Genomic DNA, 26,193 nt, shown 5'->3' with positions numbered 1-26,193 from the left:
CCTTTCTTTTCTTATTTATTTTGGTTTTCTTTCTCTCTCTTTTCCTATTTGTTTTGGCTTTTCAAGACAGGATTTCTCTGTGTAGACCTGGCTGTATTGGACTGCTCTTTAAACCAGACTGGCCTCGAACTCAAAGATCTGCCTGCCTCCGCCTCGCTTACATTAATTTTTTAAAAATGTATTTGAGTGTTCTGTCTGCATGTGTATCTGCACCATGTGCATGCCTGGTGCCTGCAGAAGTCAGAAGAGGGTGTCAGATCCCCTAGAGTTGCTAAGAGTTGTGAACCAACATGTGGGTGCTGGGCATCAAACCTGGGTCCACTGGAAGAGCATCCATTGTTCTTAATGGATGAGCCATCTCTCCGGTTCTCCTGAACTTTCTTATGCAGCACAGTGAAGCCTTTAAATCTCCTCCACTCCCAATCCAGGACAATGAGATTCAAAATAATGACAATAACAGATCACAAGTTTAAATAAGAACCCAGGAGCTAGACTGGGCAGTGGTAGCAGATGCTTTTAATCCCAGCACTCAGGAGGCAGAGACAGGCTGATCTCCATGAGTTTGAGGCCAGACTTGTTTAGAGAATCAAATCCCAGAACAACCAGGGCTGTTACACAGAGAAACCCTGTCTTGAAAAGACAAACAAGCAAACGAGCAAACAAACAAACAAACCAACCAGGAGCTGGGTGTAGCATGGCACAAATGAAATAGAAGCAGGAGAACCGAGAATTTAGGTCCTCCGCTGTACATCGAATGCAAGGCTGGCCAGGGCTACAGGCTAACGAGACTCTGTTTTTAAAAAGACACCACAAGTGACTAAGTAAATGGAAGATAAAATAAAGGGTTTTCCAGAAATCGAAAAGCTAAAAAGACACAGAAAATACAAAGCCTGGTGGGGAGGGGGCAAGCCTGTAATTTCAGGATTCCAGAGGCAGAGGCAGGAGAATGAGGCCATGTTAGGCTGCATAGTGAGTCCCAAGGAAGCTGATGCTACATAGAATGTCTCAAAAACAAACAGGGCAGTGGTTCCTAACCTTTTTCCAAATGCTGAGAGCCTTTAAATACAGTTCTTTATGTTGTAGTGACCCCCAACCATAAAATTATTTTTTGTTGCTACTTCATAACTGTGATTTTTCTTCTGTTATCTCATAATGTAAATATTTTTGGAGATAGAGGTTTGCCAAAGGGGTTTTGACCCACAGGTTGAAAACCACTGACTTAAAATTTTCAGCACTTACTGCTCTTACAGAGGACAAAGTTCAGTTAGGGGATCTGACATCCACTTCTGGCCTCCTTCAGAATCATGTTACAGATACAGGCAGGCAAATGTTCATACAGATGAAATTAAAATGAATCTTTGAGCACTTGGAAGGCAAAGGCAGGCAATTTCTGTGAGTTTAAGGCCAGCCTGGTCTACAGAGCTAGTTCGGTCCTTATAATTGAGCAGCAGAAAGGATTTACCAACTGAGCCATTTCCCTAACATCAGATCCAGTCCCTCCACCTCAAACCCCCAGCCCATCTCTGTCTCCTGAGTGCTGGGATTAAAGGCATAGCTACCATACCATGCCAGGGCTCCTTATCATCTGACAAAACTAGACCACCAAATGCACACAGCAAAAGAGAAACCACAATGAACTCCATTTAAAAAGAGCATTAGGACAAAAGAACTTACTTCCAGGGTTGGAACAGAATAGCAATATTACAAGCAACAGCCCTGATGAGGCTGAAGTAATGGGTCAGTGGTTAAGAGCAATAACTGCTCTTCCAGAGGACTCAGGTTCTATTCCCAGTGCCCACATGACAGCTCACAACTGTCTGTCTGTGGCTGTGGTGTCAGGGGACCCAACAGCTTCTCACTTCCAAAGGTTCTGCATACACGTACTGCACAGCCATACATGCAGACAAAATTAATGATTCTTTTAATAAAAAAAAAAAACACCTATAAAAGCAACACAGCAAAATGGCAGTTAATTCTGAAGACATGCTTGGAACATAGGGTCCCTACATTTTACATTGAAAAGATAATGGGGAGGCAGCAAGATGGCGGCTGCTGAGAAAGGTTCCCATGTTGGGGTCAAAGCAGACCGAGAACTGGAGGAGCTTCTGGAAAATGCTCTGGATGATTTCAATAAAGCCAAATCTTCCCCAGCATCCCCTCCTAGCACCTCAGTCCCCGATGCTTCAGGGCCCCAGAAGAGATCCCCAGGAGACCCTGCCAAAGGTGCCCTCCTCGCCAGCCAAGAGAAGTTTTTCCAGGAAGTGTTCGATAGTGAGTTGGCTTCCCAAGCCTCTGCGGAGTCTGAGAGGGTGATGAAGCAGCTGGCTGAAGGAGAGCCCCACCTGGTGGAACAGTTCCAAAAGCTCTTAGAGGCAGCTGGGAGAGTGGGCAGTAATGTAAACTCTCAACAAGAATTTACTTCTTGCCTAAAGGAGACATTAAGTGGGCTAGCCAAAAATACCACTGACCTTCAGAACTCCGGCTTGTCTGAAGAGGAACTGACCAAAACCATGGAAGGGCTGGGCATGGATGAAGGGGATGGGGAAGGGAACATCCTACCCATCATGCAGAATCTGCTCTCTAAGGATGTACTGTACCCATCCCTGAAGGAGATCACGGAAAAGTATCCAGAGTGGTTGCAGAGTCACCAGGAAACTATTCCTCCAGAGCAGTTTGAGAAGTACCAGGGGCAGCACAGCATCATGGGCAAAATATGTGAGCAGTTTGAGGCAGAGATGCCCACAGTGAAGCTACTCACAGGGCTCATTTTGAGAAGGTGCTAGGTCTCATACTTGGGTCATCCTCCAAAAGAGCTGGCTGAGGAGATGCCTCCTGGACTCAACTTTAACCTGGATACCCTCAATCTCTCAGGCCCATCAGGTGCCAATGGCAAACAGTATCTGATCGTGTGAAACACAACACATTTTCCTCCCTGAGTCCCAGACATGGAGAACATGTGGAGTCAGCAGAACCATTGGGAACAGGAAGGAGTATCGTCTCTGGGAGCTGGTTGCCCCACACTCTACATCCCATTCAAGGCTATGCGGATCTATTCTGTAGGCCGTTTCTATGAGCCTTACTCCATCATGTGTTCTGCTGTTAGAAACAGGCCGGTTCATTGCCAGGTGAAGGAAGGCATCCCTTTGGGGGCATTTCACTTCTTCCCGCTCCCCAAAATAATGTTATATATGGCTGTACTCATGTCCCCTTTACTCCCAGGGACTTCGTGCCTTGTTTCTACTCGGTCTCTTGGATCTGGGGAGCAGGAGCTGAGTCCTAAGACTTTGTGTTTCTGGCAGGGCCTCTGGGAATGAGGAGAAATGTAGCTTGCCCTGGCCCTGTAGGTTTGTCACCACATCTCCTTGCCTTAATTTTGAACTCTCTGAAGGGAAAGGAATTTCGCACTTACCTGTGGTCAGGTTGGAAGAGAAGCCTTGGGTTTTTCCTGTCTCTAGGAACTGGACGCTTAATTCCCTTTCCTCCTGAGAACTCAAGTTGCTACCTTGGTTCATTCAACAACTCTGTGGTTTGGGTGAGACCAGCTCTTGACCTTCTTTGGCCCCTTGGCTGTCCTCTTTCCTCCTCTTGTTTTAGATTCTTTTTACTCCAGCCCCTCTGAACCAATGTGATTGTTGAAGGCCAATCTTGTTTCCTTTCATCTACTCCTGTACCATTCTCACCAGACCCTTCCCTTCCCTTCCCTGGCCAGCAACACATAATTGTAGTGTCAGAGCTGGCAAATGAATGGCCATTCTACCCAGATTCATTCTGGATTGCTTGAGACATCAGATTCCCTAGAATCCTTGGTTCAGGAAGGTGCTTGGGGAAGGGGTGCAGCCTGGGTCTTTTTCCCCGAAAGCCCCAGGGGACAGGATCTAATAAATACTCTGAGTGCATGTGTGGGTTATTTTTCATCCAGGTCTGTTTCTAATTTTCCTGAGCTTCTATAAGCTGCAGATGGGAAATGTTAGGAGATAGTTCTGTGTAATGTTATTCGAGTTTCTACCATGACCCCACCCTCCAGCTTAGGCTGCTCTTCCTTTGGTAAAAGGATGTCTTCATCTCCTTGGTATTTCAGTCTTAACTTTTGACATTATAATTGATGTTAATGATATATTGTTAACATGTTTTCTAAATTACCTAGGTTTAGATCTAAGGACCATGGTTGCCATATATTTTATGGATATTAATTTTAGCCCTCTAGCTGTGTAGTTCACTTGGAAAATAACTTTTAAAATATATATTAATTTATTCTTTGGGAATTTTATACATGTATACAATGTATTTTGATCATAACCACCCCCCTGGAAAATAACTTTTACAAGAACAAATTCACATTTATCTTTTTGAGGAAAAAAAAAAGATAATGTTTTTCATACTCAGAGGTGGTTTTTAAAGAATAAGAACCTATCTGTAAAAGGACTAGAAGCCAAAGCATTTGCCTTTGGGGGTCTCTGGAAGTGGGAGTTCTCAACTTGGAGACTGGAAATGGAAGGCAGCAGTTTTCCTTTCTCTCCTATCCACAAGTTGGAGAGGGGTTCGGGCTGTTTGTTCCTGTGTGATCTCCTGAGGTTGCCTCAAACTCTTGTTAGGGGCTCAGGCTGTGTGTGTGTGTGTGTGTGTGTGTGTGTGTATGTGATTTCTTGGATGGTCTTGCACTCTTTCGAGCATCTTGGGCAGATCCTTGACAACTGTCAGTCTCATCCCTTCCTCGGTGACACCTGTAGGGAGGAGGCTGGAGCTCCATGCCTGGGAGGCAGCCATCTTTGGGTCTTCTGGAGGGCAGGCTTAGGTTAGGAAGCACAGAGGCCTATGGTAACCTTGGAGGACTCAACTAGATGCCTCTTGTAGAGGGAAGGGTCAGACTGCCCTGGGTCCAGGGCAGGAGCTCTCAGTATTCCATTTCAGGCTAGCAGCATGAAGATGAAGTCATGGGAACCAGGCTAAATTATACCAAGAGCTCATTTTCCAGGCCAAGGGAGTCCAACTGTGAGGTTAGAAATTGGAGGCCTCAAGAGAGACTCCACTGGTCCAATGGCCCAAGCCAGGCAAGTCTGGGATGGGAAGGAAAGTCAAAAAGGAAGTCTCCAGAGTGAGGGGGTCACAGTGGGTCTCCAGTGATCCAAAGTCCTACAATGTTTTATTCCTACCTTTGCCTGGAGGAGGTGGTGTATGTCTTTAATGCCAGCACTCGGAAGGCAGAGGCAGGTGATTTCTGTGAGTTTTTAGGCCAGCCAGGTCTACAGAATGAGTTCCAGGACAGCCAGGGCTACACAGAGAAACCCTGTCTGGAAAACAACAACAGCAACAACAAAAACCTACCCATGGTGGGAAATAGCATACAGCTTCTTTTATTTTCCCTCTTATTTTTCCTTCTTGCTTATAAAAGTAACTGACACAGTCAGCAGCACATGCTGTAGCAGTTGCAAAGGTTACAGGGAAGTGCTGGGTGCCTTGGGGAGCACAGTGGTCTCCTTCTCAGAACTTGAAGAAGACACCCCAGACCATCCATTGTCTTCTGAGTCACCTGTATCTGGAAGAAAGGCAGATAGGTCAGGCTGGTAACAAAGAACACGGGAGGGCTGGGAGAGGCTGGCCCTAGGCTCACACTGCTCCACTATAAGCTGGAAACCACCCTCACCTTGGCTTCTTAGGAGTCAGTACAGGGCCAGATATCTTTGTTAGCTTAGAGAAGTACTTGCCATATCAGAGACACTGTTCCTAAAAAGCCACCAAGTTCAGGATCACAACCATTTCTCAACTCATTTCTAGGAAGCATCTGAGCAGGAAGTGGCTGAATCACCACCAGCTGGCCCTGAGTGGGACAGAGACAGGGAGGTGTGCATGTAGGAACAGGGGGCAAGAGGTTGTCCACAAATCAAGAGCACCTGCCTGGCAAGGCCTGAAGGGCTACCATCCTTCCTCTGTATGGGAAGAATGGGTTCCCAGTCAGACTCCACCCCTCTCCCTCTGTGTAAGTGGCTTTGTGTTGACAGACTCTCTTGAGATCAGCCTCCCATCCTTACCTCTGTGCTGGTGAGAACTAGGAGGGGTAACAGAGAGGCAGCCAGAGCAGGACTGACTCAGTCTTTTTGACTCCTCAGTACTGCTCCAGCTGTGGGTGGGAGGTTGGGGAGCCTATGGTCCCCAAACAACTCCAGGCTTATAGTCCTGGGTACTCCATCTTGGTTTTCTTGAGATTTAGCAGTGGGACTATGAATCTTTATGACCTTAGGCTATCCCATTAAACTTCTCCCTGTGAGGCAGGGTACCTTACTCTGCCTAGCTAACTGATGGTAACACAGCAACTTCCTTTCCTTCCTCATGTCAGTACATGGCTGACCCCAGGAGGCCACTTGTACAAAGACAGCAAACGGAGGCCCAGGGCGTAGCTTTTCTTACCCCTACCATCTCAGGGCCTGCCAGATGCTCGTCTGTTGGGAGAGATCAGCTCATTTGCCATTTCCCTGCCACTAAGCACCCCTAATGGGGTGTCTGAGTTGCAGTATCTCCTGCTCCACACCTAGTGGGGAGGGGTAACTGCTTCAGACTGACACACACCCTCGTGGGTAAAAGTCATACAAAGGGACAACAGAAACAATCAAAGAGATGCTTACATAGACAAGCACACACAGAACACACACAGTAATGGGCACAACATATATACACACACACACACACACACACACACACACATACGGTAAGACACCCAGGTTATGGAATTTCCAGCTCCATCCAGGAAGGTGTCTTGTCACCCTCCCTGGGTCTCCAGGTGTTGTTGGCTTAGGGCTCTCCTTCCAGTTTTAGTGACTTTGGGAACTGTTGTGTACTGGCAAGTGGATCAGAGCCTAGACCAAGCCTCAAGACTTTGACTTGTGTAAGTACATCCTGAGGCTAGCAGCCCCCTCTCCCCCCACCTCAGCACCACCCTCAATGTCTGACCCTGAGGACTACCAGCTTGGCTATTTACTGTTCTCCCCTACTCTCGTCAACACTCAAAGGATTTCTGACAACCCTCTTTTGCTTGTCCCTAGTCAATTCCTCCTCTACCTGTCACCTCCTACTCCCAGGGAGGCCTGAGGTAACAACCACAGGTCCCAAGAATCTGACATGAGGTCAGCTTGAGCTGGATGCAGAGAAAGGGACAGCTTGTCACCATCCAGCACCACATTGAAGGAAGGGACACAGCCATGGTGAAGTGGTACAGGGTGAGGCTAATGCCGCCCACCGACTCCCATCACCTCATCACTGCAAAACAAGAGGACACTGAACTTTCCCAGGAAGCCTTGCATCCTCATCAGCTTACAACGCCTAAGGCTACTTCTTTGCTTCCTCCTGACAGTCCTCTGGAGCCTGGTTCTATCCTCTGTGGCAGCTTGAGTGTGGATGAGGCTGAAGCAGAAGAGACAGGGAGGGGAGTCCCCACAACTCTTGATGGCCTTGAGTCCTAGTGCCTAGTAAGCACATTGCCACAAGTCTACAAACATGGGTAAACTGGCTGAAATGCTTGTGAAACATGTGGCAGGTGAACCAACAAGCAGGCCTTTGGAAACACCTGTACACAGCCAAGACTTAGAGTGGCCAGCAGCCTCTAACATGGAAGTGCATGACAGAGGGCCCACCTCAACTTCTGACACTCCTGTGATGAAGCCAGGCATGCAGGCCATGCAGAGGGAACTCTTCATGGGCTCAGAGGGGCAAAGCTATTGGCAAAAGTAGGAGGGGCTAATATAGGGTGCCAGGCTCCCCAAGGAGTGTCCAGCAGCACCTATCACTTCTGAGCCCTCCACCTCCAACCTGTGCTTAGAGAAATAAAGGAGCAGGGATCACAAAGGCAAAGGAAGAGCAAGGACTCAGAACTGGAGTCAGTTGCCTGTGGCAGCTCTGAAAGGAACCAGGCATCTTTGAGGGGCTGTGCCAGCTACAGAAGCCTCACCAGGGTCCAGCTTGCTGCGTTTCTGCTCAGGCTCCTGGGGGGCTGCTTCGATGGCTCGTTGAGCCTCAGGATGAGTCTTGAGGAGGGCCTTGGCCAGGGTGGCAGGGCCTGGTGCCCCCAGGGACATGATGCAGTGCACTCCTTTGCGCTTGGCCCCAGCCACTTTGGCGCTGTCTTTGGAGGCTGTCAGCAGGACCAGTTTGGAGCATTTTCTGGGCTTCCTGGGAGCTGCTGGGACCACATCTGTGCCAGGCTGGGGAGTTGGCTCCTGGCTGGCCTTCATGCTCTCCCCCTCCTGCTCACTGGGCTTGGGCTGGGGCATCCCAGGACCAGCAGCCTGACCCTCAGGCCACGCTCACCCTGGCAGATAGGTCTGTCCTTTTCCTCCACCTCCCTGGCCAGCAAACTGAGAGTCCAGGGATTCTGTCCTAAGGGAGGAGGCAAAGCAAGTCAATGGAGGAGGATGGAATGCTACCAAATGGATCATGGGATGTAGCTTGAGGTGATGGTGGGAATGAGGGATTTTACCCTTCACTATTTTACTATGTCATGATTTCATTCCCTTGCCCCCAGTGGCAATATATTTAACATTTAAAAAAACATGAGATATACTTACTCATGAGGCAATTTTCCCCTTTATTTCATTAGTTCCTGTGCAATGTAAATGTCAGAAAAGGAAATACACATGAGCTGTGTTGGGGTGCAGTTCAGTGGTAGTGCTCAAGCTTAGCATGCACAAGGTCCTGGGTTAGATCCCCAGAACCTCAAAAAAAAAAAAAAAAAAAAAAAAGTTAAATAGCAAGGAAATAACATTAAAACAAATTGCTGGGTGGTGGTGGCTCACACCTTTAATCCCAGCAGTCAGGAGGCAGAGGCAGGCAGATCTCTGAGTTTGAGGCCAGCCTGGTCTACATAGGGAGTTCCAGGACAAGGAATACTATATAATGAGACCGTCTCAAAAAAAAAAAAAAAAAAAAAAAAGCCCTAGTTTCAGGCTGAGGGTATAGTTCAGGGACACAGCACATTGGCCTAGCATCTGAATGGTCAATCCAAAGCATAGGAAGAAAAAATTTGTTTCAGACTTAAAGGCAGCACACAAGTTGACAAAGACAAAAGTGACCCAGAGGCTCAGTGAGCAAAGTCTTGCTGTGCAAGCACAAGTCCTGAGTTTGGATGCCAACACTCACATAGAAAAGCTCAGTATGGCAGCCTCTGTGACCCTAGCACTGGGCTGAGGGGAGCAGAGTCAGGGAGACCCCAGGGATCGTTTGCCTGCCAATCTAAGCCAAAACAATGAACTCTAGGTTCAAGGAGAGACCTTGTCTCAAAAAATATCAAGTAGAGGGGCTGAAGAGATGGCTCAGAGGTTAAGCACACTGACTGTTCTTCTAGAGGTCTTGAGTTCAATATCCAGCAACCATTATAGATGGCTCACAACCATCTATAATGAGATCTGGTGCCCCCTTCAGGCCTGCAGACAGAACACTGTATACATAATAAACAAACAAATCTTTAAAAAAAAAAATCAAGTAGAGGGTCAAGTAACATGCACATAAGAGCACACCTGCAAACACATACACACACTGCACATCACATGTACACACACACTACGCCACACGTGCACACACACAACAGAGGGACCCAGAAACCACTTAGATGAGATGGTGTGAGGAAATACTCAGGTACCCTGCCCCCTGCCTTCTCTACAAAGCAGCCCTAGTTAGTCATGAAGAAGTCAACAGTGACCTCTTTACTGGAGCCCAATGATGTCCCTCTCAGGTATTACCATCATCCTACTCTGCCCCACCCCCCCCAGGTTGGCTCCACCCCCCCCAGGGTGGGGGGTGACTTGGGCATTTAGTGGAGTGGCCCAGTACCACACAGCTGGTGAGAGTCAGGACTGGAACCCACTGGTGAAGAGCCAATACCAGTAAGAAAAATCAGCTATGAAGAAAACTGCTCCACAGAATGGAGTCCACCCTTAAGTGGGCAGGATTATAAGCCTAAGAATAAAATAAATATCTACAAGGTACAATGATACAAATAATAACTGAATATATAGTGGAGAGAGCCCAAGTCTTTCTCAAGAATCCCAGGCTGGGGATATAGCTGGGGATATAGTCTTAGCATGCACAAAACCATGGGTTCCAGTCCCAACACCACACAAACCTTTTATGGTAGCACATGCCTATATTCTCAGCACTTGGGAAGTAGAAGCCAAAGGGTCAGGAGTTCAAAGACAAGCTTGGCTAAATGAGACCCTGTCTCATGCTAATAGAATTCTAAAGAGTATGCTCCTCCCTAAGGTGGATCTTGTCACTTAGTGACTCATTCTCAAGGAAACAGGGATAGTAAGAATAGTAACTGGCCGGGCATTGGTGGCACATGCCTTTAATCCTAGCACTCTGGAGGCGGAGGCAGAGGCAGACGGATCTCTGTAAGTTTGAGGCCAGCTTGGACTACAAAGCAAGTTCCAGGACAGCCTCCAAAGCTACACAGAGAAACCCTGTTTTGAAAAATAGTAACTGCAGTGCAACTCAAATACCCCTTCCAAAGTCAACATGATCTGTGCTGACACAGATGTGAGGTGCCTGGGCTGTGGTGTAATGAGGCACTAGAAAATCTCAGCCCCACATTATGGGTTATTCTACAAAATGCCTGGCTAACGCTCTTCAAATCAGCCAAGATCTGGAATGAATTTGGAATGATGAGAATGAGTGATTTCACCTTTGAAGATCTCAGGTTGATCTTTAAAGATTTACTTCTATTATTTTTATTTGTATGTATGTGTGTCTGTGTGAATGGATGCCATGTGTACAGGTACCCTCTGAGGCAAGAAGAGGGTGTCAGATCACTCAGAGCTAAAGTTACAGGTGGTTGTGAGCTGCCCAACACAGGTGCTAAGAATCCAACTTGGGGCTTTTGAAAGAGCAGCAAGTGTTTTAACTGCTGAGCCATCTCTCCAGACCCATCTTCTCAAATTATAATATTCATGATTCACTTTTTCTTTTGAAGTAGGCACATATTTAACATTCTAAAAGGCAAGATACAGTTACTCCAAAGGTAATTTTTTAAAAGGTTTATTTATTATGTATAGTGTCCTGTCTGCATGTATCTTGTGGGCCAGAAGAGGGCACCAGATCTCATCACAGATGGTTGTGAGCCATCATATGGTTGCTGGGAATTGAACTCAGGACCTCTGGAAGAGTCTAGAAGACCTCTGTGCCATCTCTCCAGCCTGTTTTTTTTTTTTTTTTTTTTTTAAGTCTACTACTCAGAGAAAAACAGTCTCAGACCAGACCTTTCACTTATGAGGTTCAGGCAGGAGGATCAGGAGTTCAAGAACAGCCTGGGCTATATAAGACCCGGTCTCATATGGATGCATGAATGAATTGATAAATAAAATAGGGAAGTGAAGCTAGGTGTGGTGGCTAACACCTAAAATCCCAGCCCTAAGGAGAGTGAAGCAGGAAGACTGTTATGTGTTCCAACTTCAAGAAAAAGCACTTGCCGCACATGCCTGAGAACCTGAGTCCAAGTCCCCAGCATTGTGTTAAAGCCAGGCCTGTCCATACATGTCTGAAACACAGCACCGGGAAGGCGGTACATTCAGATCCCTGGAGTGTGCTGGCTAACCTATCTGTCTAGCCAAAATGGTGAGCTTCTGATTCATGTGAGATGCTTTGCCTCAAGGGAATAAGGTGGGCAGGTGGAGGCATTCAACACCCTCCTCTTGCCACTGCATGTGCACAGAAGCATCACACACCCTCACACAAATCTCACACACACACACACACACACACACTATCCCCACCACCACCAAAGGGGAAAAAGTGAAGCAAGAGTTGGTGTAACCGCTCAAGAGCTTGCCTACATTCAGTTCCCAGCACGGCAAAGTGAAGCAGCATTCATGACCTTGCTTGTGCTCAGGAGACCCAGAAGAGCAAAAATGGCTCAAGAGCCAAGAGCATACAATGAGCAGGAGTCATTCACACTTCATCAGGTCTGTGACAGAGTAATGACTACTCAGCTATCTATATCCTAGTCCCTAGAAGCTGGTATAGTGGCATACACCTATAATCCCAGCAGTAGGAAGCCTAAAACAGGAGGACTGGGGGGGGGGGCGTTTCAAGTCAAACCTACATATCCAGAGCCTGTCTCCAAAACAAGGGTTACCGAGACAGCTTAGCAGTAACAGTGCTTTCCACCAAGCCTCAAGACCTGAGTTCCACCAGGATCCACATGGTAGGAGAGAGCCAACTGCCACAAGTTGTCCACAAGCATATGCACTCTCCTGTCCCATCCCCCCCCCCAATCAAACAGAAGACACAGGGCCAGACAGATGGTTCAGTGGTCAGGAATTTGGTTCCCAGAACCCATCAGGTAGCTCACAACCACTTGTACAGCTCAGAGGATCTGATGGCCTCTTCTGGCCTCCACAGGCACTGCCCACACGTGGCACACAAGCACATAAAATAAACAAAAAGAGAAGCAGTAAAAAAGAGAAAAATGTGGAAGTGAGGCACAGAGCAGGAAAGATAAAGCTAGAGGCTGGGGTCATGGGCTGAGATGAGACTTTGAGGATGATGAAGGCCCACCACACCAACCTAACAAGGTAAGCTGTTTCTAGAAAAGTGTTTCTCCCCTAAAACCTCAGCAGGAATACAGGCCTGCTGACACTAACATCACCCACATCAGACTTCTGGCCTCTAAAATGTAGATAATGAAGTTGTGTCATTTTAAGTCACTAAATTGATGGCGATTTGTTATGGTGGCCATAACAATTAAGGTCCAAACTCTTACTGATGCGGCTCTGGAGGCTTGAAACTTCTGTAGTTATCTTGGGGTGCTCAATAAAAGAATTGCCTTCATCAAGATGAGAGTGAAGCATCTATGTCCTAACAGGAGGACTGACACCCTTACCCTTTCTGGGCTGGTCAGAACTCTGTAAGTGGAGTTGCTAGCATCAGGTGAAGGGTGAGGTTGTTGAACTCAGGATACTGACAGCTATTTCCCAGTCACTGTCCTGAACAGTCATGGAGGACTGTGATTGGACTGTTTAGAGAACCATATGACACTGAGGTGTGCAGGACATTCTCACAGGGAGACAGGAGAAAAAGGCAGTGACCCTCCCAATAGGTCAAGAATAAAATAATATACAGGACAGTGCAGAGCTTCCCAATGTGAGGTCTCAAATAAGGGCACCTCCCTTCGCTAATCACCCTGACTCAGAATGGTATCTTCCACCCCTTTATCCAACATGTCTGGTCTCGAGCCTAAAACGCCCCGCTCCCTGATCCCCTCCCACCAATGCCCCCACCCCAATCTCTAAGCATCTCCTCAGCTCCCACCCTCAAACTCTGCCACTGGGGCAAGAACCCCCAGGACAGAAGCGACTAAACTGTAGAGGTTAAGGATGAGCATGTACCTGGCAGAATGGACCGATTGGGGTAGGTGCGCATTGGTTGGCTGGGATCCCATTAGGGTTGTACAGGTTCGGTTCAGTGGCAGAGTGGGTTAGTGAAAGGGAGGCATGGAGGAAGGGAAGCGCCTTGCGGATGGACGGCAGGGAGGCGGCCTGAATCTGGGGGGCAGAGCCAGGGACCCTTCCCTAACACCAGTCCCAGATCCCGGGACAGCCAAGCCCAGGGAGTAGCTTCACGGGCTGGGACCCTCCCGCCCGATGGGGCCCGTCCTCACCGACGGCAACAGGCCCTGCCTCTCGGACGACGGAGCCGTGGCGGGTCCCTCAGCCACAGTGCTTTGGGTCCCCGCCTTGGCTCCCGCCGTCACCTCAAGCTGGGGTCACGGGGCGAGCATGCGCAGTAGGGTCGGGAGGGCGCTCCATTCCTTTGACGAACTCCGCTTATCCGGATATTACCTTTGTAGCAGCGAGTGGACAGCTTGATCAATCGGCGTGAGAGGCGGACTCATTACTCAAAAGGGGGCGGAGCCAGTAGGGATGGCGCAAACTGGATTGGGGATCCAGTTTGAGTATGGTTTACAGATGTCTTTCCACTCCACGCAGTATTTGATTTGGTTCCCTGAGGAGGAAGCTGGGATATTTATTTAAAGTTTTTTTTTGACGTCCCAATTGTGCAACATCCTTTGTTATTAGCCCAACTCTCACCCATTGTTTTCACCGCCTGCTGGTATAGCCCTGGCTCATAGACTTTGGACCTGAAACCTTGTGCTGTGGCGGTGGAAGTGGGATGGCTCAGACACGCGTTCTTTCTGTATTTTGCATGCTTGCTCATCCTAACACCCTGGGGTTGTCTGGCCTACACCCATGTGCAGAAAGGTTCTTTACTCCCTCGTGTCCCTGTCCCTGTCTCTGCGGATCCTTGGGTCCCACCCTCCTTTCTGGTTCCTTTACCTCCTTGGCCCAATCCTTCCTCCCCAGTAAACGTCATTTCCTGGGCATTTTCCTGTTAACCCAAGGGCCTTTGTGAATTACATCATCTGCAATCAATCATAGTCTTGGCTATTGTTTAAATGTCTTCGTATATAAATCACTGTCAAACCCTCGCCTTAAAAGAACTAACCAAGGAGTCTAGTGAATTGGCTCAGTTGGATAGCTAGGCTCACCCAGAAGGCTCAGTCTATAAAGCACTTGCTACCAAGCCTGGCCTACCCAAATTTAATCAATAGGACCTACATAAAGGTGGGAGGGCAGAAAGGAACCCACAAAGGTGTCCTCTGATCTCCACACACAAGCTCACATAGAAATAATGAACTAGGGCTGAGGATGGTTCATTGGCTAAGCACACTGACTGCTCTTCCAGCAACCACACAGCAGCTCACAATGGTCTCTAACTTCCAGGGAATCTGATGCCCTCTTCTGGCCTCCATGAGTACCAGACATAGACATAGACATAGACATAGACATAGACATAGACATAGACATACATGCAGGCAAAATACAAAACACATTTTAAAAATTAAATAAATATTGTGGCAGCTATTTTCAAAGCATAGAACCAATAAAGATCTTTCATTTAAAAAAATTAGTTGATGGGAGCTGGAGAGATGGCTCAGTGGTTGGGAGCACTGGCTGTTCTTCCAGAGGACCCAGGTTCAATTCCCATCACCCACATGGCAACTCCCAGCTGTCTCTAACTCCAGTTCCAGGGAATCTGACATTGTCACAACAATGCATACAAAGTAAAGTTAAATAAATTATTTTTTAAAATTAATTAGCAAACACATATGGTAGCACATAACTGTAATCTCAGAGATAGGAGGGCTAAGAGTTAAAAGCCAACTTTGACTACATAGAAAGCTGTTTTAGAAGGAAATAATATATGTGTACATTTTTTTAAAAAAAATAGCACCTCACTATACAGCTCTTGAACTCATAACAGTCTTCCTGACTCAGGATGCCAAGTTTTATCAGTGGTCAGAGTCTGTGTTTCCAGGTTCCTTGGTTTTTCAGGGAATTGAAATGAAGACACAGATTTGTAAAAATAGCAAGGAAACTTTATTCAAAGCAAAGAGCAGGTGAGATACACTGTAGGGTATGACAGCAGCCATGTGAGGCTTTATTCTATGCATTCAGTTGTGACCACACTTTGTAGTTTATGTGCTTCTCTGTTTTGACTGGCAGCCTTTGCTCACTGTGCATGTTCTTTCCCATAATGCAACTGATTTTAATCCTATACATGCCTGTTTATGGATAGGCATGAGATGGTAAATAGGGCATGTCCCTATTACAGTTTGTCTTCAAGGAGAATGTCCTCCATAGGCTCAACTTGGTCCTCAGAATCGGGCACTGTTTGGGGAGAGTTAGGAAATATGGTCTTTTTGGAGAAAGTATTTCACATGAGGAAGGCGTTGAGAGTTTAAAGACCTCTGACATTTCCAGTTGCTATCGCCACTTGGTGTTCATGGTTGAGATGTGAGCTCTCAGCTTTCTGTTCCTGATGCTATACCTGCTGCCAAGATTCCCTGCTGTGATGAACTCCTATTCCTCCGGAAACTTAAGCCCAAATAAACTCCTTCTATAAGTTGCCTTGGTCACAGTGCTTTATCACAGCAATAGTAATCAATGCAAACATGCATCTAAAATTAATTCAGGGTAGATCGGCCCTCTTACCCTCCTACCAGATATATAAAGAATGCTGTTGAATAGAAACTGTATAAGCACTGGGCATTGGTGGCACATACCTTTGATGCCAGTGCTCAGGAGGAAGAGGCAGGCGGATCTCTGGGAGTTTGAAGTCAACCTGGTCTACAAGTCGAGTTCCAGGACAGCCAGAACTACACAAAGAAACTCTGGAAAAAAAAAAAAAAGGAAAAAAAAAGGGCTGGAGAGATGGTTCAGTGGTTCAGAACACTAGATTAGCCTTCCAGAGGTTCTGAGTTCAATTCCCAGCAACCACATCATGGCTCACACCATCTATAATGAGATCTGATTGAGTCTTCTGGTGTGTATGAAAACTGGTCACTCAAATACATAAAATAAATATTAAAAAAAAATAAAGGAAAGAAAAAAACTGCCAAGTTTAGCCCAGCAGCACTTGGGAAGCAGAGGCAGATGGATTGCTGTGAGAGAGAGAGTGCCAGGACAGCCTGAACTACAAAGAGAAACATAGAATAAAACAAGGCCGCACTGGAGAGATGGCTCAAAGATTAAGAGCACTGACTGCTCTTCTAGAAGTCCTGAGTTCAATTCCCAGAAACCACACAGTGACTCACAACCATCTATAATGAGATCTTATGCCCTTTTCTGGCCTGCAGGCAAACAAGCAGACAGAACAGTGTATACATAAAAATAAAAAAATCTGTAAAAATAAATAAACAAATAAACATGCAAGTTTGATAGTTATTGTTTAGAGAGGGCTGTGCATTATTAGAAGCAGGTGTACAGCCCAAACCAAGTGGAATCTCAGATCAATAAGATAGTCCTCATCCCTGCCTCCTTCACAACTGTGAGAATCCAGGCATTTACCACACAGCCAACTTAGAGTCCATCTCCCTGGGCCCTTTTATACTATGAAATTTTTTATTATTTTTTTTATTTTTGAGATAGGTTTCTCTGTTACATAGCTCTCACTGTCCTAGAACCTGATATGTTGACCAGGCTGTCAAACTCATAGAAATCTGCCTGCTTCTGCCTCTCAAGCACTGGAATTAAAGGTGAGTGCCACCACTCCTGGCAAACTCCTAATTATTGAGGAACTCAAAGTCTGGTTTATGTGAGTTTAAAATTTGTCATGTAGAGTTTTAAATGGAGAAGGTAAAACTTATTTATTAAAAATAGCAGGGCTAGGTGTGGCAGTACTGGCTGGGTCTATGTAGTGAGTTTCAGGCCAGAGGGACTACAAAGTGGAATTCGGTCTCAAAAAACAAAATTATTAATAAATAATAAAATTAAAAAGAGCAGGAATAGACCCAGCCATGGTGGCTCACACCTTTAACCACAAAGCTCTGGAGGCAGAGGCATGCAAATCTTTGTGAATTCAAGGCCAGTCTGGTCTACAGAGAGAGTTCCAGGACAGGCTCCAAAGCTACAGAGAAATCCTGTCTCAAAACAAACAAACAAACAAACAAACAAACAAAAAGAGCAGAAATATCTGGGTGTGGTGACAAATGCCTGGCCTGTAATATCAAAACTCTGACAGGCGGTAGGGGGTGGGGGTGGCTGGGGGTGGGGGATGGGGTCAGGCTGGCCCTGGACTCACTATTAGGGAGGAGGATTGAAAATTGAGAATAGCCTAGTTTGCACAGTGAGACCTTTTTTCTAAAAATAAATAAATAAATGGGTGAGGTAATCACAACACTTGGGGAAAGGAAAGAAGAAGATCAAAGAATTTAAAGCCAGCCTCAGCTGCATAGTGAGTCTACAGCCAGCCTGAGCTATGTGGAACTCTGTTTCAAACACACACACACACACACACACACACACACACACACACACACACAGAGAGAGAGAGAGAGAGAGAGAGAGAGAGAGAGAGAGACTGAGCTGGAGGGGAGGGATGGAGGAGGGGGAGGGGGAGGGATAGAAGAGGGGGAAGAGGAGGGAGAGAGGGAAATAATGCTAGTGTTCCAAAAGTGAAAGCAGGGGTTGGTAAAATAACTTAGCAATGCTTACAAACTCTCCTTAGGAAGATGCCCTCAGGCCTGTCAGACCATGGCTGTAGCTCTAATTCCTCCTATCCTCCCCAGTCCTACTTGGGCTCACCAGAGTGCTCTAGGCAATCATCAAAGCTCTGCAGTTGCCCTTCTCCAGGAGTTGCTCCCAGCCTATCCTAAGTGCTCTGACAGAGGAGGCAGCGGAAGAAGGGGTAGGGAGTGGCGTGCACAACAGGGTACCACACACCTGCTTCCACAGGCAGCGCTTCCAGCTGCTAGGGAGCTAATTAGAAACCAACTGTCAAGTCCCTGTGGTCATTGCCTCCCTTGGCATTCTGCTTCTTCAGCTTCCATTTCCTGTTCTCTCTCCCACCTTGGAATACAGACTGTGCTCTGGTAGGATTCCAGGCCCTCTTAGTTTCCACACTGAGCACCCCAGGCTTGTCCCCCTCATTCTTTTTGTTCCTTGGTCCTCAGATAACACTCTGAAATCACTTCTTGTCTCCAGATGGTTTCCTCTACTGCCCAGGTGCCGAACCCCCACTTTAATGCTCTGGCAGAGCCCTGGGCACATTTGCAAGCCTTGGGTGGGAGACAGCATGGTAGGAGGCTGGGTAACACTGGTCTAACCTTCAATCTACTCTCTGCCACTCCCTAGTGTCCCTGCCCTCAGCCCTAAACATCATGGCACACCGGAGGGAGCTGTCCCTGCCCTCATCCATCCAGAGGCACCTGCTGCCTCTTCTCCAAGAAAGGCATGATTTTAACAAGTTTCATCTGGGCCTCCCCTTGGTGGAGAAACTTCTCCAGATTCAACCTGCCCAGTTCAATTCTTATGTCCTTCTAACAATGTGCTATCCTGCAGGTCCATTCTCCCTGGCTGCCCTCTCCTGATAAGATGTCATCAGTAGGACCCACCCTGGGGATGATTCTTTCTGTCTGTACCCTTTTGTGCATCCTACTCTCACCTTGAAGAGGGGCAAGCTCTGCTTAGTTGCAGGGGTTACTGTCATCAGCAGCTGAAAATAAAACTCCAGTGGCTGCTTGTCCTGCCTATTACAATTTCCCAGAAATGGTTTCTCCAAAGACATGTGACACAGGTCAGTTCTGAGCTTGCCTCTGAAGGTATTAGCTTTTATTTTCTTCCATGACTCTGAAATAAAGTTCAACCAACTAACTGCTCCTGGCTTCTGGGTTGCAAACCACCTCCCCAAGGAACTTTCTTGAGGCTGAGCACAGAATTAGGTGCAGGCAAAAGATGAAGGTGAAGGCCTAGAGCACAGGGTTAGTGTGAAGTTCAAGAACCCTATGACATCACCCTCACCACAGAGGATTTAAGAGGCCCCTGTGTTGATTGTGCAAATGGGCCTGGACATGAGGAGCTCCACAGCTCTAGTAATGCTCTTGAAAACTCCTAGAGTGGCTCTTTTTGTCAGAAGAGTCATGATCTTGGAGCTCAGCTTGAAGCCACAAAGCCTGGGGAGATCCTGGAAGAAGTGAGAGTTGGGCCTGGTAGGGCAGTCAAGTGCACAGTGGAGACAGTCAAGGGGAACTGCCTTGGAGAAGCCAGAGTCTGGCTCTGGCTCCAGAGGGGATCAGGGAGCGAGCTCTCCCTGTCCTCTGAAGTATAAAGGTATAAAGGGGGTGAGGGCTCAAGGAGGCCCAAGTATCTGGCTTGGACTGGATCACAGGGACCCTACAGAAGATATAGTCAGCCTATGAATGGAAGACCACAGATGGAGGCAACTACAGGGACTATCATCTAGGGCCCAGGAGCAGCATCTTGGTGCTGTTCATCCCAGAGCTCTAAAGGAAGATTTCATCTCAGGGGCTGGGGTTTAATCACATTCACTTCTGTGTTCTCTGTCCTCTACCCCGAACTCTCCAACCCAGGGTCTGGGCTGTCCTTCCCCCAGAGGCTCTTCTCTATATAATCCAGGCCTTCTGGTTACCCACACTTTGTATCTTTGGATCTTCTGCCTGCCACACCTGGTTCCCCTCTCTCCCTTCTTTCTTCCCCTCCTTCTATCCTACACGGCCCAGCTCAGTCTGGTCATGCCCACTCTGGACTCTCCCAGATGTTCCTGCTTCTACCTACGCTCTCCCACTGTCTATAATAAACTTTCTCCTCCACCATACCTAGGAGCAGTAATATTCTTTGCCTTTTATTTATTTATTTTTCATCCCTCTACATAGAGTTGTAGGCCAGGAAGGGCAACAGAGTAAGACAGAGTTTCCAAAAAAAAGAAAAAAAAAGAGTATTTAACCAGGTGGTGGTGGAACACACCTTTAATCCCAGCACTCAGGAGGCAGAGGCAGGCGGATCTCTGTGAGTTTGAGGCCACCCTGGTCTACAAAGCTACACAAAGAAACCCTGTCTTGAAAAACAAACAAAAAACTAACTTGTACAAAAAGACTAAGTAATTCTAAGAAAATAAAGTCAGTGAGTTAAAAACTTACATTTTTATCTGACTTGAATGATGCAAAACTTCTCTCAGTTACTCAGGAGGTTGAGACAAGAGGAGAAATTTAGTGATATTCTTCCTCAAAATAAAAAGTTTAAAAAGGCCTGGCTGAGTCAGGTGATGGCAGTGCATGTCTTTAGTCCCAGCACTTGGGAGACAGAAGCAGGCAGATCTCTGTGAGTCTGAGATCAGTGTGCGCTACAAGAGCTAGTCCTAGGACAGGCTCCACAGCTACACAGGGAAATCCTGTCTCCGAAAACAAACAAACAAAAGGCCTGGCAGATAAGTTCCAGGACAGCTTATACAGAGAATCCCTGTCTCAAAAACAAAACAGAACAGTCTAGACATGGTGGTGTGAGTGAAAATAAGAACCTGGCCACTCCTAGGTATGATGCGAGGGAGAGTACAGCCAGAGGTCCAGAGTGAACCAGGCCATAAGATGGGGTAAGGAGAAGAGTAGAAGAGGAAGAGAAGAGTGAGGGACAAGAGAGGGCATCAGGAGAGGGAGAAGAACTATGAGGCCGAGAGAGCACTTAGTCAAAATGGCTGCGTTATATAGGAATGAGAATACGGGAAAGACAAGGGAAGCTTAGGGCTGGAGATGTTGAGAGTAGAGGGTGGGGGTTAGAAGTGCTGAGGGGAGCCAGGGTTCTGTGACAGGTCCCTGCTATGCTGAGAGTCCTCGGTAGACAGTGTAAAGATTCAGGCATTGTGGCAGAATGCACTCAGGCAGTAATTTGGTCAGCCCAGGGTTCCATAAGTACTAGTCTGCACGCAGGTGTAAAGGACCCTTTAAAAGAAAGACCCCTGCCCACTTGTGTTCTTTCCCTGCTGTTCCCCTAGGGCAGACAGTACTTTTCCCATCTCCCTCTTGTCTTCTGTCCTCTCTCTGTCTCTGTGTCTCTTTATCTCTGTTCTCTTTCCTTCCCCATCCCTTTCCCTTTCTAATAAAACTGCTCACCAAGCTCTGTCTACCTGGCATATTTGTGCCTCCACACACCTCGGTCACCCTTGCACCTGCCTTGGAATCCACCAAGGTTCCCCTGGGGCTTTATCATAATAGCCAGCTGGATGCTGTTGATATGTTAATAAGTACCTCAGTCATTTGTCCTGAATTTCTTTAGGACCTAACAAGTATATGCCTGTAATCCCAGCATTTAGTAGGTTGAGAGAAGATGATCAAAACCCTTTCCCATGACATAGTAAGTTGAAGGCTAGTCTGGGCTACATGAAAGTCTGTGTCAAGAAATACAAAGGGCTGGAGATAAAGTGTACTGGTAAAGCATTAACACTTACCCTTGGCTTAATGAGACTCAAAACGAAATCCAAGAAGTAAAAACAAAAAGGGAGTAATATTAACAATATTTTTGTAAGGAAAAACCAAGGCTACAGTATTTTACCTCCCCTCTCTCACATTTTAATTTCTGTTTCCTCCTTTGCAGTATGTCTTGTCACAGTGTTCCTCTAGCACTTGGAGGCCCAGGCAAGAGGAATGAGAGGCCAGTCTGGACGTCTGTTGAGCACCAGGGCAGCCTTGGCAGTCTCAAGAAACAAAGCAAGCAACTGTGAAGGATTCCAGAACCTGCAGCTTGACACTCCCCTTCATTGGCGGCTCTCAGGCAGCTGGAATCGCTGTGCCTTTCTTCCCTGGGGCCAAGGTTGGCTATTTAGAACCCTTGGGGGCCCCTGTTCTGGTAGGGATCCTTCAGTCTTTCTTGGGGCGGCAGGGAGGCAGCTATGGGGCCTGGGTTTTCAGGAGGAGGAGGGGCAGCTGTGGCACTAGACACTGCTCTCCTTTGGAATCCATCATGCCTGGAAGATCGAGGGGGAGGGGGAGGATTGAACATTCTGTGCCGGTCAGGCAAGAGAAGGATACCTGGAGATAGGCCCTGTGGGACAATGTCTTCTGTAACCAATCCCAGGTGTGGAAAGTACCTCTGAGGTTAGCATCTGTCATTGTGCCAGCAATCTGGCATTTCCACATCCCTCTGCAATGTCACCAGCGTGAGTCCACCATGAAAGAGCAGGCTTGCACACAGCAAAGTGTGGTACTTGGAGTGGGCTTATTACTTCCCAGTGGGCAGAAAGGGATGCCAAAGGCTCAAGAAATTGTCAGAGTGAAGCTGGATGGTAGTGGTGCATGCCTTTGATCCCAGCACTTTGGAGGCAGAGGCAGGTGGATTTCTGTGAGTTCAAGACCATCCTGGTCTACAGATCGAGTTCCAGGGCAGCCAAGGCTATACACACAGAAACTCTGTCTGAAAAAAAAAAAAAAAAAAAAAAAAAAGAAAGAAAGAAAAGAAAAAGAAAAAAGAAAAGAAATAAAATAAAATAAAATGAATTGTCAGAATGAATGGAGTCTCCACTCAATGTCCATCATTTGTCCTGCTGAGAAATCCCCAAAGGCAGCCACGCTGGATTCTAAGCCTCAGGAGCCAGCAGCCAGTACTCTGACAATCAGCCTGCCCAGACAGGCTACATCCCTTGCAAGAGCAGGAACAAGGCCTGGCAGTTCTCCGTTCCCAATGTTGTAGAACACTGTTCTCCCTGCATAACAGCCATTGTCATCTTTTTATTTTGTTTTGTTTTGTTTTGTAAGCAGGCTTTCTCTGTGTAGCCTTGGCTGTCCTGGAACACCCTCTGTAGATCAGGATGGTTTTGAACTCACAGAGATCCACCTGCCTCTGCCTCCCAAGTGTTAGGAGTAAGGCATGAGCCACCATGCCTGACACTATTGCCATCTTGATTAGACCAACTGTGACAGTACCTACTGATACTCCCTCACAGAAAGAATGGGTGTAGAGGGTCATCAGCCCCTTACCTGAGATCTCAGCCTCCTACACCTTCCTGTCAGTTGGTTGGTTTGTTGTTTGTGATTTGGTTTTTCAAGACAGGATTTCTTCACATAGCCCTGCAGGTCCTGGAACTCACTCTATCCTTGAACTCAGCAGTTTTCCTGCCTCCCTATCTCAAGTGCTGGGATTAAATATGTGTACCACTACCTAGCATCTGTCAACTGTTTATAATTCTGACCCAGCTGTGTGGGGTCTCCTTGTTTCAGAAAGTAGAATGTGTGGACTGGGAGGTAAACTGAGGTGAAGAACTTCATCTATGAAGCTTGGGGTGAGATATTCCTGTAATTAAGCTGTTTTAAGGTTACCCATGCTCCCATGAGAAACCCTCATTCATACTCTGTAAATTAGCCCAAAAAACAAACCGGTTCACCAGACTGGACTTTGGTAGTTGTTCCTTTGGCTTGTCATTGGTGCCTATCAGGGGCAGGTAAACTTTGTTTTTGTCTCTCCAGGAAAGTTCACGCATCAATGTTTCAGATCACTGTCCTCCCAATACACTACAGTGTGACTTGGGTCTATAAATAAGGAAAAGGAGAGAAGGGCAGAGCCCAGCAAGCAGTAGACAGGGATGATAACCATGTATTACTTCCTTCTATTGTTTTTTTCTCAGACTTTATAAAGATACAGTATGTATGTGAAAATACATGTTCCAACACATGTGGAGGCCTGCCCAAGGTCAGTTTTGGGTACCATTCCTCAGATGCTATCCACCTTGTGTTTGTTTTGTGTTTGTAATTTTTGAGACAAGGTTTCAGTGTATAGCCCTAGCTGTCCTAGAACTCTCTTCATAGACCAGGCTGGCCTCTACCTCTGGAGTGCTGCCACCTTGTATGTTGTGTCTTAACTGGATTTATTTATTTTGTATGTATATACAAGACATATGGAGTCAGAGAACAATTTCTAGGAGTCAGGTTCTCTCTTCTACTACTACTAGTTCTTGAAATTGAACTCAGATCATAATGTTTGTTAGCAGTTGTCTTTACCCACTGAGCCATATTGTCTGGCCTGCTTGTTTTTGAGAATATCACTGGGATCTGAAGCTTGCTGATTAGGCTAAGCTGGCTGATCATTAAGCCCCAGGGATCTACCTATCTTTACCTTCCCAACGCTGAAATTACAAGTAGGCACCACCATGTCTGACTTTTTACTTTTTAACGAGGGTTTTGAGGATTGAACTTGGGTCCTCATGCTTGCGTAGCAAACATTTTAACTGACTGAGCTGTTTCCCCAGCTTCCCTTTTACTTTTGTAAAGACTTTTTTTTTTTTTTTGTAAAGTCACTGGATTTAAGATCTGACCTAAATTCATGATGTCTTCTCAAGACCTTTAATTATATATGTTTATATACATATGTATTTTTTCTTAATTATATATGCAAAGCCTGTTATCTCAAACCAGACTGCATGTCTGGGTGGACATGACATTTTGAGCAGGACTGTTCAAATTGCTGTACTGCATGACATAATTTTTCAATTTAAATTGAAAAACACATTTTGAAAGCTATAGGAAGGCTGGAGGGGAAGCCATAACTTGGGGCCAATGTGAGTGTGGACCTTGGCAGCTGAAAGCAACAGAGAGAAGCTGAGGGACAGCTGTCTGCTCCTCCATGATGTTATTATCTCTCCAAGTAGGACAGGAGAAGGTGATGTATCACATTTTACACAAACTTTATTTATTATTGTTACTGTGTATTTGCATTGTGTGTATGGGGCTATGCATGTGCTACAGTGCTTGTGTGGAGGTGAGAAGACCAATCTGTGTCAGTCAGCTCTCTCCATCCACCTTGTGGGTCCCAGGGATCAAACTCAGGAGGTCAGGCTTAGAAACAAAGCAGGCCTTCCCACCAATCTCTCCTTTTTCTTTAGAAAAAAGAAAGATGACACAGAGGTTGTGGGACATTGTTCAATAGTACAACACATGTATGCACAAGGTCCTAGGTTCAGTCTCTGGCACACCTTCCACAATAGAGGACAAAGGACTTGTAGCATTTTTCATTTCATTAGTTATTGGGAACTGCCAATCAAAACTATTATGGTAGGGACTGAAGAGATGGCTCAGCAGTTTAGAATACTTGCTGTTCTCCCAGAGAGGCCCAGGTTTCCCCAGTCATCCACATTTGGTTCCTAGACATTAGGATCCAAAGCCTTCTTCTGGCCTCCAAGGGCACCAGGCACATACATGGAACACTGACATACAGTAGGAAAAACATAAATGTATCTTAAAATCAAAACAAAACATAGTAGATCTCAGGCTGGGGAGGTGGTTCAGGAGGAGAGCACTCAAGTGCCTGATATATACATGGCCCTGGATTTGAGGCTCAGCCTGAGAAGAGGAGAGGGAGACAGGGAGAATTCTACCATTTATACCTACTGAAATAGCCACTATAAAAAACACAAAAGTAGCCAGGTAGTGGTGGCGCCGGCCTTTAATCCCAACACTCAGGAGGCAGAGGCAGGTCAATCTCTGTGAGTTTGATGCCAACCTGGTCTACAAAAGCAAATCCTAGGAAAGCTAGAGTTATACAGAAAAACCCTGTCTCAAACCTACCACCCCAATAAATAACAATTATCATGGAGCCAACAATTCTCTACCAGAACTTGAGGAGACTGAGTGAGGCAGGAGGACTGGTGTGTGTGTGTGTGTGTGTGTTTATTTAAGTTTAGAAACAATCTTATTTTACATATCAATCCCAGTTCCCTCTCCCTCCCATCCTCCCATGTTCCCCACCAATCCCCCCCATCCCATCCCTCTTCTGCTCCCCAGGGAAGTGCTGTGAGTTTTTTAAGGCAAGCCTGAACTAGATATTAAGACCCTGTCTAAAAATCACTTCCTAAAAACAAAAGCTTACATGTAGAGTGGTA

The 26,193-nt window shown here is 46.6% G+C and overlaps 1 protein-coding gene and 1 pseudogene across 3 annotated transcripts; one reads left to right on the top strand and one right to left on the bottom strand.

Moving 5' to 3' along the window:
* The first annotated feature begins 2,042 nt into the window (after positions 1-2,042).
* On the top strand, positions 2,043-2,912 carry LOC127219585 (peroxisomal biogenesis factor 19-like; annotated as a pseudogene).
* Positions 2,913-5,323: 2,411 nt separating this feature from the next.
* On the bottom strand, positions 5,324-13,781 carry Flywch2 (FLYWCH family member 2). 3 transcript variants are annotated; one of them, XM_051181271.1, is made up of 3 exons: positions 13,637-13,781; positions 7,937-8,364; positions 5,324-5,533 (listed from the first exon to the last, which is right to left on the bottom strand). In XM_051181271.1, exons 2-3 carry the CDS (start codon positions 8,256-8,258, stop codon positions 5,433-5,435), a joined length of 423 nt encoding a protein of 140 aa, XP_051037228.1. In that variant the 5' UTR covers positions 8,259-8,364; positions 13,637-13,781; the 3' UTR covers positions 5,324-5,432. The 3 variants fall into 3 exon arrangements, with proteins under 3 accessions (XP_051037228.1, XP_051037229.1, XP_051037230.1); XM_051181272.1 differs by lacking the exon at positions 13,637-13,781 and adding an exon at positions 13,365-13,399; XM_051181273.1 differs by lacking the exon at positions 5,324-5,533 and adding an exon at positions 5,659-5,815.
* Positions 13,782-26,193: the final 12,412 nt, after the last annotated feature.

This window comes from Phodopus roborovskii, unplaced genomic scaffold, assembly GCF_943737965.1.
Source record: "Phodopus roborovskii unplaced genomic scaffold, PHOROB, whole genome shotgun sequence".
NCBI classification, from domain to species: Eukaryota; Metazoa; Chordata; class Mammalia; order Rodentia; family Cricetidae; genus Phodopus; species Phodopus roborovskii.
This window is presented reverse-complemented; position numbering and strand designations above follow the sequence as displayed.

Coding starts and splice junctions, on each gene's coding strand:
- Flywch2 (XM_051181271.1), bottom strand. CDS start 8,258: ATGCCCCAGCCCAAGCCCAGTGAGCAGGAGGGGGAGAGCATGAAGGCC. Junction 5,534..7,936: donor ACGCAGCAAGCTGGACCCTG/GTGAGGCTTCTG, acceptor CCTTTCTTCCAG/ATACAGGTGACTCAGAAGAC.